The sequence below is a fragment of the Miscanthus floridulus genome, chromosome 11, assembly GCF_019320115.1.
Source record: "Miscanthus floridulus cultivar M001 chromosome 11, ASM1932011v1, whole genome shotgun sequence".
Taxonomy (NCBI): Eukaryota; Viridiplantae; Streptophyta; class Magnoliopsida; order Poales; family Poaceae; genus Miscanthus; species Miscanthus floridulus.
The window spans coordinates 82,397,295-82,414,104 of NC_089590.1; the positions used below are offsets into that span (position 1 = coordinate 82,397,295).

Below are 16,810 nucleotides of genomic sequence, written 5' to 3' on the forward strand. Positions count from 1 at the left end.
TCAGAGCGTTGCCGTCGAGCGGCGGGGCAGCCTAAGCCCTGAGGTCCTCACGGTCACGGCCATTTTTGCCTCCACCACTCGCAGTCTCGCACCACTGCCGCAAATGAGAACAACGTGATCGAAAACATACGGAACAATTAGTTGCACCACGAGGCAAAAACCCTTGGTCAAGTACAGTACAATGGCTCTAAAATCTTCTTTTGAAGTCTAGTACAGCTGACATCTTTCGCAACGCGTTCCCAAACAAACCAAGTCGAGGTCTCTGCACCCTAGACATCAGCCACTGGTAATCCTCCAGCGCCTTACCTGACAGGGGTTCCAAAAACTCGCATCTCTCCAGGATCTCGGGCGGAGGCACTCCGCGGACAAGGTTCGTGTCCAGCTTCGGCTTCCTCTTGTTCTTATCTTGAGGGACCTCTGGCACAGGGTTCTCGAGGTACAGTGGAGATGCTCCAGGGATGACGTCTTGGCAGAAGGGTAGGCTTCTAGCACTTTGCAGGCAGAAGTCGAACCACTGGTGGATCAGTGGAGATGAGCCTCTGGTTCGGCTGCCGATTTGGTCAGTCTGAAATCTTGTCGCGCATGGTATTGCCTGTAATGTATAAAACCACAACAATCAATAAGATAGTTCGAAACGACGATGCATTATGGAGTACATGAGAAAACCATAACATACCCATAGATCAGCCCATAGGCTGCTGCCTGACTTGGGAACAACCACCGCGACATTAGACATTCGCTTTGCAGCAGGGATCACATCGCTGCTCCAACCCACTGCAACCCATACATCTCCAACACTAAATGATTTCAGATAGTTCATGCTGTCGAATAGTTGGACCTACCAAAGACAACCAATATCAAATCCAGCACAATCAATCATAACAGAATTTTGGATGGCCCATATTAGATCATATATACATATACTCAAGAACGAGACAAAAAGGATGTGCTGTATCTGGTGCAAACCTGCTTCTGTAATTGTGTAAAGCTATTTAGGACTGCTTCTCTACCACCATTGACATCCATTTCCATATCAACTGTGTTATATGACGATCCCAGATGCTTCAGAACTGCACCAATCACCTCTCTAGGAGAATCGACCATTGAAATCCTCCCGGCAAGCTCGGGCCTCCACAAATCCTCCCAATCCTACAAATAAAAATCAATATGCTTAACACCAACCAGGTTTAACACAGCAAAGATAGTCAGCATCAATAAGTACAAGCAAAAAGTATGTCCCAGTAGTCAGTACTATGCTTCACATTTCATTTTGCCTAGGAAAAGGGAAGCCTATAAACATGCCGTTGTAAGTTTAGGCTAATATTGCATATTTTTTCTCAAAAAAAATGTTCACCTGTATTGGCTTCAGATTATGTGTTTTGAACTTGTTTTTCTTGTAAGCAATGACCATGGTGCCCCATCTGTATGGAACTCCCCATATTGTACCATTAGGATCTGCTTCTCCATTCTGGTTCCTGCACAAATGAACCTGATAGACTATAATGAAAATGCAAAGTACATAGAGGAACATTTTCACAGCCAATTTATAGAAGCTATGCTACAAAAAAGTCTTACGAGATCAGAGATAGTGTAGTGACTGGTGACTGGTGACTGGTGACTGACAAAACCCAAGACTAAGAAAATGTGCATGACTGAAGCAACTAATGAGCGATAGACTACTTTATTACTCCCTCCCATCTCCATTATAAGTTCCTTTTGCATTCTCTTTCAAAATAAAAGCAATTCAACAACCTCTAGACACTTTGGTATTTTTGTTTCTTTTATGTTGTTCCCCTAGCAAAACAAACCCAATTCAGATCATGAAATGAGCCATCTTTTCCAATCTCTCCCTATGCCTATGTCTTTGTGTGGTCCTACTCCTAGCTACCTCCAAATGTTTGTACACTAAACTCGACAGCTAACTCCATTTAGCATGCCTACTGCACATAAGAGCTGAAGAGCATAAGGCTAAATGTCAGTCAATGCTCGAGGATTCTAATTCTTGAGAACAATTCTAAAATGACTTATAACTTATAAGCAGAATTGATGGATCATTGAATATTAATAATATGCCAGCATCCAGTAGAGAATAGAAACCTACACAGGTCATAGATTTTCTTACAAGCGTATATAATCTAATCAAATTCAACATGTAAATTATTTACCAAGGCAATGCAAGATCACAAACTTGTGGCAAAGTATACATAAGTGATAAACATTGTCAAGGAAAAGTAGAGGTTTCACTTCTCACCTTCCATCTGTCACTCAGGCTACGAAACCAATCCTGTTCTTCAGCATTCTTGACAGGCTCTAGCAATCCCTTACGGATGGCATAGCCAAGCCAGGAGTCACCAAGGGAAACGACATCAGCTGCCATTGCGGACTTTGGCTGAACTTGACCCTTGTCCATACATTGTGACATATCAGAGAAGATCCCATCAAGATTAGCACGGAGCTCGGGACTGAATTTGAGCCTCTTCCCCTGAACTTCAACGAAATCCTACAAACAGAAAAAGAACATCTCACTAAATTTCACACCATCCACCATTCATTTTTCTTTTAAAGAATTCCAGGGTCAGCGGCCCTGGCCATACACCATTCATGCTTCCATGCTCACACAAATTTATGCAATTATGTTATGCTATGGTTTAACTATTAATCTGACAAAAGGGGATGCTTTGTCTTGGTGGATGAGGGCGACCAGACCTTAATCCAAGACGGAGGGAAGGAGCCACGGAGCGCGACGACCCGGAGGGGCACCGAGAGCGCGTAGGTCTTGGTCTTCCACTTCTGCAGCGCAGTCTCCCACTCCTTCTCCTCCTCCTCCTGCGTCGCCTCAACCACCGCAGCGGCCCCCGGAGGGGGCGGGAGCGCGAGGACTCGGGCACGGTTGGGGAAGAGAAAAAGGAGCGAGCACACGGTCAGCTGGAGCACCAGCGCCGCCACCGCGTTGGGCACCCGCTCCCAGCCGCTACGGCCAGGTGCGTCGGCCTGGCTGCCCGGTGGACGCCTCGAAGGCACTGCGGCGAGCTGCTTCGGCTTGCGACGGTGTACGCTGAGTCGGAGGCGGGAGGTGGGCAGGTAGTGGGTAGGGTGGTTGGGGATTAGGCCGGAGAGGCGAGGGTGGTGGGGCTGGGCAAGGAGGAGATGGAGCGGCTGGCCCTCCATTGCCGCTGCGGCGCTGCCCGGTTCCCTCGGAACGTTCCCTCTCGGAGTCGCCGTCCGGGCAGTGCCCTTCTGCTGCCGATGGGCTTATCCAGTTGTTCGCTTGTTCTCATACAAGGCCGGTCAGCTGAAAGCATTTTTGCTAAAACATGTGAATATATTACATGAACTTTTTTCTTTGAGGCCACATGGATTTATTTTGAACAAGCAGATTTATCTTTGAGCAAATATATTACATGAACTTTTTTTTTTCTTTGAGGCCACAAGAACTTATTTTTGAACAAGCAGATTATATGAACTTCTGTCCATTGCTGACAGAGAGCCTAATTATCTCTCAAGCATATTAGCATTGATCTGTAGACGACCTACCTGGCAGTATGATACTTACAAGTTACAACCACAATTAAACATAAAATTAGCTTTACTCCACCAAATAACTGGAAAAGGAGCCCTTGGAACCTAATAGAAATGCTGCAAGAAACATTTTTCTTTGAACAGTCACATGTCAACATATGTAGGAGCTACAAAGAATTGATAAAACAAGGTGAGAAAACAATGTCCACTACTGCAGCTATACCCTGACGAAATGAAGAGCAAGCTTATCCTGCTATAGATCTTCCTGTAGGAGTTTGTTCAACAGAGTGGTCAGGAGCGCATCCCTTTTCTCAGCACGTGCTTCTTCTCTCATCCTTCTTTGCTCCTCCCGTTCCATCCACGAGTGTTCCAGCAACAACCTCTCCTGCTCCAGCTTCTGCATTGTCTGCTGCCATTGTTGTTCGAAAACAACCCGCTCCTGGGCGCGTCTCTCCATCATCTCCCGCCACCGGACATCAATGTGCTGTTGCTGCACCAGGAAATCCTGCAGCAGTTCATGGATGCTTGAAATTCCTGCTCTTGACTTCTCAGACATTCTTTGATATTGCTGTTTCTTGTCATCAGCTTTCCTCTTTCTGCTGTGCATCGGCTTCTCATCATCACTTTCTTCACCACCATCATCCTCGTCATCAGACTCCCCAGATGACCGGTCACCACCAGGTCGCTTCAGTTTTCTTTTGACAGAAGTTCCAGATTCAGACTCAAGGAGTTGCCGCTGCATATTTCTAGCACGCTCTGTGAAGACGGCATGCAGCTCTTCAAAGAAGGGACAGTGCCTACCATTTTTTGGATCAGAAGTTTCTTTCCCCTGATGAAATGAAAGGATGCATAAAATTATGAGCTCGTGCCTATAATAAACTAAAGAATGAAGGTACTAACTAATCATTGAAATCACAAAGCAAACAAGAAAGTGGACAGACCACAAGACAAAGATGGACCAACTATGTGTACAAACAATAAACAATCAGCCAGTCCCTGTAAGTAGGAACTGGGTTTTCTTAAGCATAAAAGAAAAACTTCTAATACAAAGCTTGAAATTGGACCCACTGCCCAACGAACCCAACAGCAGAGTCAATCTGAACCTAACATGGAACTTCCAATTTTTCATCCCCTCCTGATGAAAAAATATAATTATCTATTACCTGACATCCTCGTTGAGACAAAATACAAAGTCTTTTATAACTATTGCAGCAGAAGACCAATGACACATGACTACTGTGGTCTGCAGGAACATCACCAATAATGCACAGGTTTTGCGCATTTCTCTCTCAATAAACCTAATCAGCGCATTCATGCTCTCACGCACCTAACAGGTAGTATCATAATTTTAACACCCCTCCTTTTTGCCAGCTATAATTTTTCTTTAATTGTTTGGATCGTTAAAATGTCACATTCTGAGCCAGTTCAAGTGCAATTTCTCAGACAAATTAACAAATGTGAAGAAAGTCTAAAGTGAAAATCTTAAACTTTAACTAAGACACCAATTCTGGATGATACCCTTGAGATTCCACATTGACTTTTCATGCATCATAGACTCATAGTCAACAAAGATAATGATATATGGGTTTCCCTTTATATCACTACTAGTAATAATTCACTGTCCTAGATATCTGTTTAGTTATCCTAGCTTCTTAAAAACATTTGTGCCATGTTTTTATTTCAGAACAAAACGAAGTGGAATACACCTTCTATGTGATTTTTGTGAAGAAAACTTGAAAACAGAAACAACAATTGGACTAAGAAAGTTATACAAAATATAGTAACAAAATCAAGCTTTGCATCTATGTGATATTTGTGAAGAAAACTTGAAAACAGAAACAACAATTGGACTAAGAAAGTTTTAGAAATCCCCTGTGCTGTAAATTAATTAGTACAAGATAAAAAAAATATATTATATATAGATCTTAGTATTACTAGGTATCCATCTACTTCAAAATGTGTAATTGAAAGCATCACGTTCCATCATGTGTAGCACAAATGTACAATGCAAGGATAAAGTCTGAAAAATCAGTTGTCTATAGCCATCATGAACATATAGAGGAAAGACACTCAACCTTGAATTGGAAGAAATGAACAATTTCTAATCAGCAACAACGGAAGGCAGCAGAGTTTCACAATTGAATAATCCCTTCTTTTTGTAACAAAAGGCAGGGGCTTGTACATTCATTCAAATTAGAAGGAATACGCGAACAACATTGCCTTGAACATCATTTCATTCAACACAAAGATTCTTCAATATCCTTTACTTATGGAAATGGTTGCACAAATAATGCAGCAAATGTGAACATGGGGGTTGTGGACATACTCCTAACAACCCAAAATGGAGATATCTAGATAGAGGAGCAATTTGGGGACGCTAAGCCTAAAGATGAAGTCACAGGCCAGCAATGCATATCATTTTGCCATCAACACTAGTACGGTACAGCAGAGCATCGATGCCTGGTGGTCCAGAACAGACCGGTCAATCTAGAGTTACGGAGACTAGGATAGAAAGTTTGTGTTACCTTGTAGCGGTTAACGAGGTTCTTCCACTTGCACTTGCACTGCTCGGCGGTTCGTCGGTAGCCCCGCTCACGGAGCCGCGCGGCGACGGCCTCCCACATCGTCTTCGCGCTGCGGCGCGCCGCGACGGTCTCCCGCTCCATCTCCCCGCGCGCCACGATCAGCTCCCGCGTCTCCTGCGCGCCCCACTGCGGCACCCTCTCGTCCCTTCCTCCCGCTCCCGCGCCTCCCGTCTCCATCATCTCGCCGCCCCTCCTGCCCTCGTCTCCTCAGCGCGACTTGCCCAACGGCAACAATCCCTAACGACAGGCTGTAAACCGCGGCGAGGCAGCGGCGGCGGCAGGTGACTGCAGGCTGCAGGCTACCCCGCTTTCTTGCCTCGATTTGCTTACTCGCCTCTCTTTTCTTCTTGCTTCTCGCCGCTGTCTGCCTCTGCCTGCCATTACTTTTCTGCCCATTCACACTGCTCGGTCTCAGAGAACGGGGCCTGCCGCGTTCACACTAGCTGTCTCCCTGCACCCATTTAGATTTATTTTCTACTCTTTTTTTCCAAGGAAAAAAGGGGAAATTGGCGTTGTTCATTAATACAAGTGGGCTTTTAGCTGGACTGGACTGGTCCGTACCGGGCGCAGTGCCGCCCACCCACTTGCTTCACCAAGAGCAGAAGACGAGATAATCAGGCGTGTCAGTGAACGATCGTAAATTTAAGCCGGAACAATATTTTTCTCTCACACAAATCAGTCAACGGTACTTCTTCACGAACCAGCAACAATACGAACTAGTTAACCGAACAGGCTGAATAATATTCCCTTCCCTGTCAAAACAAACAATCCAGTGCGCTAATGCACTCCCAAGAAACAACAATGCAGGGCCCAGATCAGCAGCAGCTGTTGGAAGATCATCCAGGACAATGGGTACAACTTTGCACGACAGCAAGGGCTGAAATTTCATCGGTTTCAAAAAAAGAAAGAGCTGGAATCTTATTCAAGACAATATGGGATGGACAATATAAATTTGTTCTTACATCAGACTAGGGCTAGCTTGCTACTGCACCCACCCTGCCTGATGAAGCTGGTCATCACGCGGTGGCTTCTGTAGAGAGGCACATGACGCTTTCTACAGGCTGGGGAAGTTGGAGCTTCCACTCCAAGGTCATGGCAATGTTTATAGCCTTCAGCTGACCAGTAAGTTTCACGTTCTCACCTCAAAATGCCAAGACTGAAGCACCGTTCTTCAGACCAAATGAGAGCAACTGAAACACCGTTCTTGACAGTCACCATGAGTTATTGCAGGAGAGCTTCCTACCCGGGAACAGTTAGCTGCTTCAAGTACAAGAGAAACAAAGTTGCCGACGGCTCATCACTTCCCAAAAAATAGCTCCTTCAAAGTAGTCAAGGGCGAGCTGTTGCCATAGGCAATGGTATCTCTCCATAGAGTAAATCCTAGCAAGCAATAAAAAAGTGACATGTACAGTCAGAAAGACAATCTAGCACACTTGCGGAGCAACAAAAAATTTCAGTTCTGTATTAGTTCTGAAACGCTGTGCTCTTCACAAAAATGCTGCAACTCTGAAATGCTTGTGCTCCTCACAAAATTGCCAAAATGAAATGTTTCTGCTAAAGACATTTATATTCGGAAAGAAACAAACTAGATATTGCAAAGAGAGAAGACCTAGCCATAGAAGCAGACCAGCTGATGTTGCAAAGTAAAATTCTCGGCTGATGCTATTAAAGCTGGAACAAAAAAAAAAGGTTAATTGTCTTGTATGAGTCGTATAGGATGAATACAGAAGTAAGGGATATCACAGCTATGAGAAATACATTACCAGTACATGCATGTCAGGTTACCCCAACCCTGTAGGACGCATGCCCAAGCAGAACCAGTGAACCTAAATTCATGAAAATAACTATGATTAAGGGACAACAGGAATTGTAATACAGCAGATAAAAATGGAATTGGTTTGACTATATTATTGAGTATGAATAAATACATCTTTTATATATGCAACAAAAATAAATTCAAACTTCCATGAAAGTAAGGTATTCCATCAGCCTCAGTTTATGAAATAATGGGCATCTTATTCTGTTTTTCAAACCCTTTCATGATTAGTTAATGAACATGATTTAGAAGGAGGTTTCCTGTAAAGCTTCATGCACGGAAATGCCTAGGGAAGTGATATTTTCCTATGATCTCATCCCATCTACAATAGGCATTTCCAGTAGGAGTTAGATACTTCCCATCATGATTTCTCGAAAAGTTGGTCTGGAATCACAAAAAGGAATCAGGCAATATGGAATAAAAAAATCCAATACCACATCAAATCACGGATGAATACTGCACGAGGAAGCATAAGTCCGTTTCCAAGCATTGCAAGCAACATGCTGAAAGCTGACAACCCTTTGATGTTGCTTGGGTTAAGGTAATTTGTCCACTGCAGAACCCAACAAACAAATTGCATTTTAGTGCATCAGCATTATGTGATCATAAGTTTCCACTGGTACAAGTGTGAAAGCTTGAATACCATCTGTGCCACTGGCATCCACATGAAGAGAAGCGTGGCTGTCCAACCAGATAATGACCCAACAAATTTAACCCCTTTATCAGAAAGCTTGCCCACCCTTGCCTGAAACCAAAAAGGAAAAAGTAATCAAAAGCTACCATAAGCTAGGGGGGCGTTTGGTTGCCACTCCTAAATTTTAGTCACTGTCCCATCGGATGTTTAGACACATATGTGGAGTATTAAATATAGACTAATTACGAAACTAATTACATAGTTTGCGACTAATTTACGAGACGAATCTTCTGAGCCTAATTAGTCCATGATTTGACAATGTTTTGCTACAGTAACCATGTGCTAATGACGGATTACTTAGGCTTAAAAATTTGTCTATGTAATTTGTTTTTTTATTAGTATCCGAACACCCCATGCAACATCCTCCCGACACACCTCCTAAATTTTAGTAGCTAGATCCAAACACCCCCTAGGAATGAGGGCATTAAATGAAGGAACCATGCGATGTGAATACAACCTACTTTTAGTGCTCGATTGATAAGTTGGTAAGTATGCCCTAAAATAGAAATATATTAGCACAAATGGAAAAAGATAAAGTAGACTTTCCATGTTTTGTGTTCTCATATTGATAATCTCTTGCATGTCTTATTAAACAAGTTCTCTTACCAGCAACCAAAGCTACTTATAATGTGCGCAAATCAAACAAACAGACTGAAATTACATCCTATGCATAATTAAATGAGGGTTCATAAAGAAAAACACTATGTATAATTAAATCCAACCAAACATGAACATAAACCCCCCAAGCACTTAAAATAAGAATAGCATCCTATTACATAACCGGACTTCATTATTGCTCACACGATTACTTAGAACAATATCTCTCCTAATAAGTAGGCTGCTTTAGAACCTGACATCAAGCATGGTCAACTAATTTGGTACAAGCAAATGATAAAAGGTTGCTTCAGTCACCTTTGAGTCATAAAGACAATACATTTTTTAGCTTTCCAGTTTTACTTGAGGCATTCAGATGATATCAGAGTTAATAAACAGAAATTGCTTAATGCAAGATAATATAATGTGTCGTACCATCGCAACAGCTGCAACAGCCAAAGAACCACAGATTATGCCAGGCAGTACGCTATTGGGGATGAAGGGAACAAATGTTGACCACATGACCTGCATTTCAAATGACCGAACAGAGATAGCCAGAAGAGAAAGAATCAAATGACGTCAGCTGATCAGCACTGTACAAAACAGCAGAAGGAGCTGAATTTGTAAGATGGCAAAGCAAAAACAGTCATTTTCACCTGAGGGAGCACGGCAAGGCCGCCTACTGTGATGAAATCCTCCCACAGCAGCCAGAGGGTTCCAGGGAGCCAGCCAACGTAATTGAGGAAGTTCAGGATGAGCCCTGCGGCCACAACGACTGAAGTGGCCACGAACTGCGGCACCGGCATGGATTCCGCCATGGCGAGCTGCACGAGGACCGCATAGGTGGAGATGACGCCAAGAGTCTGCACGATTACCGCCTCCGTCTCTCTCTTCTTGGCGAAATAGGAGAGGAGCGAGAGGTTGCCCAGCAGCCCAGTGAGCATTCCCTGAAGCGTGCGATCAAATCCGTCAAAACGAGCGTCACAGCAGACACAGAGGAGGTGGAATCTGAGACGCGAATTGGGGGGCGTACGAGCCACGGCACAGCGAAGAGCGCGGTCTTGTTGCCGGCGAGGAGGTTGCGGGCGTTGAGGACGATCTGCGGGAGCTGGAGCAGTAGGAAGGGGATGTTGGCCGCGCCGGCGAACTTGGCCGTCACGGAGTCCCACTCCTGGTACTTCTTCGGGTCCTGCGCGGCAACCCAAGCCAAGCCAAGCAGCCCGAGGCAAGGCAATCGATCAATCAATCGATCACGCGACATCCGCCGCCAATGCCGGGAGAGAAGAGAGACCGAAGGTACCTTGAGAACCGGCTTGGAGGTGATGGTCGCGGCGGCGGGGGGCGGGCCATGCCGGCGCCGCTGGTGGAGGAGGAGCGCGTGCTGGTGGTACGGCGCGGGCGCCTTGGACGCGAGGGGTTTTAGGAGGAGGGCGCGGGGCGCGGCCGCGTTGGGGGAGACTCCGGCGAGAGCGCGGCGGGAGAGGGGCGGGTACGCCGGGCGGAGCGGGAGGCGGAGGCTGGGCACCGACGGCGACGACATGGCCGGTGGCTGAGGGATGATGGGTGGTGGATCGGTGGGGGCGGCGAGACGCTTCACGAGCGAGCGAGCGAGTGAAGTAGTGGTGGGATCACCGGGATGTGAGGACAGGAAGGGCGCGGGGGACACGCGCGTGCTCGGGATCCGATGGACCCGGGACACGCCCCTGCCCGCGGTGCGGTGCGGTGGGGTGGGGTGCGGGTGCCGTCGCCGTGCCGTTACGTGCCCGTCTGTCCGTTCCAAGTGGAGGTGGCTAGTGGCTTCCCTTTCTATCGCCTCGGTTCGTGGAAACCGGTCGTGGGCCGAGCCGGATTTCCTTCTCGATATCGCGTTGAGAGGCCTGCCTTGTGCTTTTGGTTTAGGTTGCTTGGCCCATTAGGACATTACTCGTGAGGCTGTGACCACGCCATATCCCCTCGGCCTCGGGCCCGTGGTGTGTTGGCGTAGGGCCCGCCACCGCACATGGAGACGGACAAAGCTCGCCGCGGCACCGCGTGGAATCAGGGAGTCAGGACTCAGGAGAAGGAACGTCTACTGCTCGTCACCGACATGCACTTGGATCACTGCGCCTCCAGCTTTCATCTTCATGTCGTCGTGTGCCTGTGAATTGTCTTTTCAGTTTTCATTCCCCTCTTTTGTTTTTCCCCGGACATTGCACGCGAATTGGACCATGCTGTCTGAGGCGCTCAAAGTGTTTCATATGGTACTTGGCACTTGGAACTGCTCAAACGCATCACAGACTCCCAGTCTTCCTCTTGATGGTCACTGTACTGTACATGCCGTCACTTGCGATTGCCATTTGTGCTGGCGCCTTCTTGTTTCTCATCCTAAAGTTTACTTCCTGTCAACTAGAATGTTTAGACACATGCATAGTTATTAAATATAGACTAAAAAATAACTAATTGCATAGTTTGTGATTAATTTGTCAGACGAATCTTTTAAGCCTAATTAGTCCATAATTTGACAATGTGTTGCTATAGTAACACATATGCTAATGACAGATTAGTTAGGCTTAATAAATTCGTCTCGCGGATTATTGACGGATCCTGTAATTTATTTATTTTATTAGTATCCAAACACCTCATGCGATACCCTCGTATGACACCTGATGTGACACTGCACCACTTTACACGCTGAATTTAAACGGGGCCTTATCCAGCATTGCATTTGAATTGGACCGTGTTGCCTGAGGGCTCGTTTAGTTTCAAAAAGTTTTTCTAAAAAGTGCTATAGTAACTATCACATCGAACCTTGCGATACGTGTATGGAACATTAAATGTAGATGAAAAAAACTAATTGCACAGTTTAGTTGGAAATCACGAGACGAATGTTTTGAGCCTAATTAGTCCATAATTAAATACTAATTGCTAAATAAAAATAAAAATATTATCGTAGCCAAATTCTCAAATTTCCAACGACTAAACAAGGCCTCAAGCCCTCAACCGCCGCTCAAAGTGTCTTGTCACGTCAGAGCCAGACCGGAGATGACCACGGGTATTGTGGTGGGCAGTGGGCAGTGGGCAGTGGGCAGAAGCACCTCGGGTAAGCAGGGCTAAGCATGCTTGGTCGGTGAAGAGGACAAAGTGTTTGGATGCTACCTCGCCACGCGACACAAGCAAGCAACTGGCTCTTCACGTGTGCGCACACCTCCCTTTCCCTCTAAATCGGCTTCACTCATCCCCTCTACACTCTCCGGATGCCGGCCATTACCGTCGCAGAATCTCATCTGACGAGTACGAGGAGATGCTATACGTACTGCAGTGGTTCACCGCTCGCTCACTGCCAGCCACAGTTCTGCATTGCTCGAGTGCATGACGACTGCATTGCTCGAGTGCATGATCGGAATCCTCCAGTGATCTGATTCTGACGCTCAAAGAATCCTTTCCCTTCGCAGGTACGTGGATCGATAGCTGGGAGGCATTAAAGCGGACGATGACGCGTTGTTGCAATCTTGCAGATTGCTACTGCTGCAGCAGGGCAGCAGAGCCATCCATCCACATATACCTTGCTTGATGCCAAGCCATCGGCATTGTCGGCACCCTGCCCTCCGCTCCCCATCCTCGGTTCGCTTTGTTCCTCTTCCTCCCTCGTCCAGTCATCTGCTGCTATTTATGCCACTCCCAGCCGCGGTGGAAACGGCCAGTGTCAGCGTCTCACCCTGAGGCCGCGCAGAGCCACTGCTTGCGCTCTCTCGCTGTCTCACACCAGACTACCAGAGCCCTTCCACCTCCACCTTGCACTGGCCGTTCCTTCCCTTCCGCGTCTTGGAGCGTGAGATCTTGCCTCGCGGAATGGCGGCGTCCCGGGCATGGCTGGCCCGTGCGACGGCGGCGGCGGTGCTGGGTTTCGTACTGGTGGTGGCGTCAGCTGAGGCGGCATCGGGGGACGTGGAGATGGTGTTCCTCAAGGCCGCGGTGGCCAAAGGAGCAGGTGCGTGCTCTGCACTGCCGCTTCATCTCCATCTCCATCTCGCTAATGGCTTATGGCTGGCATGGGCAAATCAATGTCACTCATCCTTGGGCACCCCCCCCCCCCCCCCCCCCCCCTTTTTTTTTTGTTTACCTCTCTACCTGATTCATGTTGCAGTGTGCTTGGACGGCAGCCCACCGGTATACCACTTCTCTCCCGGCTCTGGTTCTGGCGCCGATAACTGGGTGGTTCACATGGAGGTATGTATTTGAATTTGACTAAGCTAATGACATTCAAAATTGCATACTGCCGGCAGTCCAACGTTTTCTCTCGAGAGAAATAAATCAACTGAATTTCGTTTCTGTCTTTGGAAGGGAGGAGGGTGGTGCAGGAATCCTGATGAGTGTGCAGTCCGGAAGGGTAACTTCAGGGGCTCCTCCAAATTTATGAGGCCACTCTCGTTTTCAGGGATATTAGGCGGCAGCCAAAAATCCAATCCTGGTATGTCATTTGTTTTTTCTCCCTTGCACCATTCCTCACACTAAGATCATCAAGAAAAAAAAAAGTGTGTTGACATTTACATTTGAAAAGGGTAAATGTAGAGGGTGTTCTCTATTTTTTTTTATTTCTGCTAGAAGTGTACTATTAGCATTAATGCCATCTCTGATGGCCCTTAAAACTCAAGACAGGTACCAGTGTAAAATTAACTAAGAGTGGCATTTCCTTACATGTGCATAGCACTCCTGAAAGCTGATGTTGTGATTTGTTGTAGTACAGACATATATAATGTAGCAATTTCTTCTGTTGCCTGCAGATTTCTTCAACTGGAATAGAGTAAAGATCAGATACTGTGATGGTTCATCATTTACTGGTGACGTTGAGACTGTGGACACTGTATGTTTTGAACTTATGGATTGTACTATCATTTTTGCAGAAAAAAAATGAGATTAATACCATGTTTCAATTTAGGCGAAAAATCTCCATTACAGAGGGTTCAGAGTTTGGCGTGCCATCATCGATGATCTACTTACCGTGAGGGGAATGAACAAGGCAAAAAACGTATGTTCATTGCATTCAATTATTCAAAGGAAAAGAAAAACAAGGTTATGGATGCTTGATATTTAATTCAATTTCCACAACAGTGGGATTAAATTTTATATCCATGAAAGTATAGAAAATTGGCATCATAATGTTTAGTCGTCAAACAAACCGAAAAGTTTGTTCCAACTACTAGGAACATAAACCGAACCTACACAAACTGCTGTCACATTTGATTTTCATCCTGTTAGATATCCTTCACTTCCTGAATAATGCTATATGATCCTAGAAAAATGACCTATTACATCACCCGTATTACAGGCCCTTCTTTCTGGATGTTCAGCCGGAGGTCTTGCATCAATACTACATTGTGACACATTCCGTGATCTGTTTCCAGCGACAACAAAGGTCAAGTGTTTTTCTGATGCTGGATATTTTTTCGATGGGTAAGTTCTGCACTCTCAAATTGTTGGAGAACTGTCAGTACATTGTACATATCCTGCTAAGTACCATGTTTTGTTTTCTCTTGGTTGTTACTACCTTATTTCCACCTACAGAGTCAGTCTAACATATCAATATACAGATAGACAGCTTTTTCAGTAGAACTGAGAACCATATTTTGTCATTGCAGGAAGGATATCTCTGGGAACTATTACGCCAGGTCAATCTATAAGAACGTTGTGAATCTACATGTACGTTTCTTTCTGATCATGAAATGGTTGTGATTAAAGTAATCTAATGTTTAAATTTGCAACTACCAATGTTCTTAATTCAGAATGTCCAAAGAAAATTGGTAGAAGGAAAAAAAACTTTCATCATCGGTTCTTTAATACAAGTTTGGCCCCGTTCGCTTCGCTGAAAAAACAAGCCGAAACATTGTTCCGGCTGATTTGTTGTGAGAGAAAAACACTGTTCCGGCTGAAAAAACAAGCTGAAAAGTACGGATGATAAGACAAGCGAACAGGGCCAAATTGAAGCCTAATAATTTTCCAATATCTTTCAGGGATCAGCCAAAAATTTACCAGCTTCATGTACCTCAAAGCAATCACCTGAGTTGGTCAGTTTTGTTCACTTACCTCATGTGGTATGAAGCATAGCATTCAAACTAACTTTCAAAACAAACGCAGTGTATGTTCCCACAGTATGTAGTCCCGACCATGCGCACACCGTTGTTCATACTTAATGCAGCCTATGATTCGTGGCAGGTAATTTTCATATCTTCCACATTGCAAACTGTTTAAGATAAATTGTGCCAACTAATCTTAGCATAATGACAAAATTACCAAGTTTGCGCCTGCATTGCCTACAGGTCAAGAACGTCCTAGCACCTAGTCCAGCTGATCCGAAGAAGGCTTGGGCCCAATGCAAACTTGATATCAAGAGCTGCTCCCCCAGCCAACTCACAACCTTGCAAAGTTAGTACTTTGGCAATTTGCATTCTCTATTTTAGCTGAGCAGGGCATAGCTCTCCTAAACAAGCCCTCAGTAACATTGCCTATCTGATTCGTTTGATTCTTTTGGCACAGATTTCAGGACAGACTTTCTGGCAGCGCTTCCTACAACTCCATCTGTAGGCATGTTCATCGACTCATGCAATGCTCACTGCCAATCAGGATCCCAAGATACATGGCTAGCCGATGGTTCTCCCACGGTTAATAAGACGGTACGTCTACTCTAATCCTGCATCAGTTATGAGAGAATCGAGATACTGAACGGTTTATCTTGTTCTTCAAATTTCTAGTAGTCGTCGACAAATTCAGAAATCAGGAAAAAAAAATGAAACTTGTTCTGCTGTTCAGATTTGAAGCGTGATGTGTTTCTCTTTCTGCAGCAAATTGGCAAGGCAGTGGGGGATTGGTACTACGATAGGGAGGTCTCTCGGCAGATTGATTGCCCGTATCCCTGCAACCCAACTTGCAAGAACCGTGAGGATGACTGAGCAGCTGTATAAGTAGTTCAGTCAAATATGTTGTGTTATTGAAGTGAAAACAATAAAGGGATCGCACTGCGCCCGTAGTCGTAGATGATGAATTATAAACACATATGAGCGTGAGCTCAAAGTTGATCAATCATCCTCTATTGAGGAATTAGGAAAATAATGAGAAACAAGTTGATCAATCATCAGCTTGAGCAGCTTCCAAGTTGAAAAACTGCGCCAATTATATGGCTGGCTGGTCCTTTTTTTTTCAACCGGAATAGTATTTTTCTCAGTAAAAACTGTGCCAGATTTAGTCCAGCCGAACACTGAAGACGTCGTAGTCCTCAACTCAACAATGCAAGGGGAAGCAATCAAATGAGGCATGTCAAAGCGGCGCGGAGATAACAGCACGAGGGACTTGTCTGGTACTGCTAGTACACCAAAGCGGGCTTTCTCGGGGGCGCTGCTCAGCCTGCTCTGCGCCTCTTCCCCGCTTTCTCGGGGGCGCTGCTCAGCCTGCTCTGCGCCTCTTCTGGCCAGGCGGCCGACGGCGCAGCAGCAGCTGCGGAAGAAATTTGGGGCCGTTTAGTTTGTTCGAATTCGGGCGAGGAATCCAGAATTGTTTCGGCCTTCTTGAACTAAATAGGCCTGCAAACTTTGGACCGTCCAAATTTGGCCCATATTGTGTGGACGTAATACC

General features: G+C 45.5%; 3 protein-coding genes across 3 annotated transcripts; 1 reads left to right on the forward strand and 2 right to left on the reverse strand.

The window, feature by feature from the left end:
* Positions 1–115: 115 nt before the first annotated feature.
* LOC136491375 (uncharacterized) lies at positions 116–6,687 on the reverse strand. Its single transcript, XM_066487651.1, has 8 exons — positions 6,045–6,687; positions 3,780–4,348; positions 2,707–2,944; positions 2,252–2,500; positions 1,355–1,489; positions 967–1,149; positions 677–838; positions 116–592 (listed from the first exon to the last, which is right to left on the reverse strand). The coding sequence occupies exons 1-8, from the start codon at positions 6,282–6,284 to the stop codon at positions 188–190; spliced, it is 2,181 nt and encodes a 726-aa protein (XP_066343748.1). The 5' UTR covers positions 6,285–6,687; the 3' UTR covers positions 116–187.
* Positions 6,688–6,824: 137 nt separating this feature from the next.
* On the reverse strand, positions 6,825–10,853 carry LOC136491372 (maltose excess protein 1-like, chloroplastic). The gene is made up of 9 exons (XM_066487648.1): positions 10,509–10,853; positions 10,242–10,397; positions 9,865–10,155; positions 9,644–9,733; positions 8,564–8,665; positions 8,355–8,473; positions 7,868–7,930; positions 7,714–7,775; positions 6,825–7,484 (listed from the first exon to the last, which is right to left on the reverse strand). Exons 1-9 carry the CDS (start codon positions 10,746–10,748, stop codon positions 7,402–7,404), a joined length of 1,206 nt encoding a protein of 401 aa, XP_066343745.1. The 5' UTR covers positions 10,749–10,853; the 3' UTR covers positions 6,825–7,401.
* Positions 10,854–12,776: 1,923 nt separating this feature from the next.
* On the forward strand, positions 12,777–16,328 carry LOC136493608 (pectin acetylesterase 7-like). Its single transcript, XM_066489709.1, has 12 exons — positions 12,777–13,175; positions 13,332–13,414; positions 13,529–13,655; positions 13,969–14,048; positions 14,124–14,213; positions 14,514–14,638; positions 14,824–14,884; positions 15,196–15,249; positions 15,320–15,397; positions 15,502–15,607; positions 15,719–15,855; positions 16,024–16,328. Exons 1-12 carry the CDS (start codon positions 13,037–13,039, stop codon positions 16,129–16,131), a joined length of 1,188 nt encoding a protein of 395 aa, XP_066345806.1. The 5' UTR covers positions 12,777–13,036; the 3' UTR covers positions 16,132–16,328.
* The last annotated feature ends 482 nt before the right edge of the window (positions 16,329–16,810 follow it).

Coding starts and splice junctions, on each gene's coding strand:
- LOC136493608 (XM_066489709.1), top strand. CDS start 13,037: ATGGCGGCGTCCCGGGCATGGCTGGCCCGTGCGACGGCGGCGGCGGTG. Junction 13,176..13,331: donor CGCGGTGGCCAAAGGAGCAG/GTGCGTGCTCTG, acceptor TTCATGTTGCAG/TGTGCTTGGACGGCAGCCCA. Junction 15,856..16,023: donor CTCCCACGGTTAATAAGACG/GTACGTCTACTC, acceptor CTCTTTCTGCAG/CAAATTGGCAAGGCAGTGGG.
- LOC136491375 (XM_066487651.1), bottom strand. CDS start 6,284: ATGATGGAGACGGGAGGCGCGGGAGCGGGAGGAAGGGACGAGAGGGTG. Junction 2,945..3,779: donor AACAAACTCCTACAGGAAGA/TCTATAGCAGGA, acceptor GCCCAACGCGGT/GGCGGCGCTGGTGCTCCAGC. Junction 593..676: donor GCCTATGGGCTGATCTATGG/GTATGTTATGGT, acceptor TATACATTACAG/GCAATACCATGCGCGACAAG.
- LOC136491372 (XM_066487648.1), bottom strand. CDS start 10,748: ATGTCGTCGCCGTCGGTGCCCAGCCTCCGCCTCCCGCTCCGCCCGGCG. Junction 9,734..9,864: donor GCCTTGCCGTGCTCCCTCAG/GTGAAAATGACT, acceptor TTTGAAATGCAG/GTCATGTGGTCAACATTTGT. Junction 7,931..8,354: donor TTCATCCGTGATTTGATGTG/GTATTGGATTTT, acceptor TCATGAATTTAG/GTTCACTGGTTCTGCTTGGG.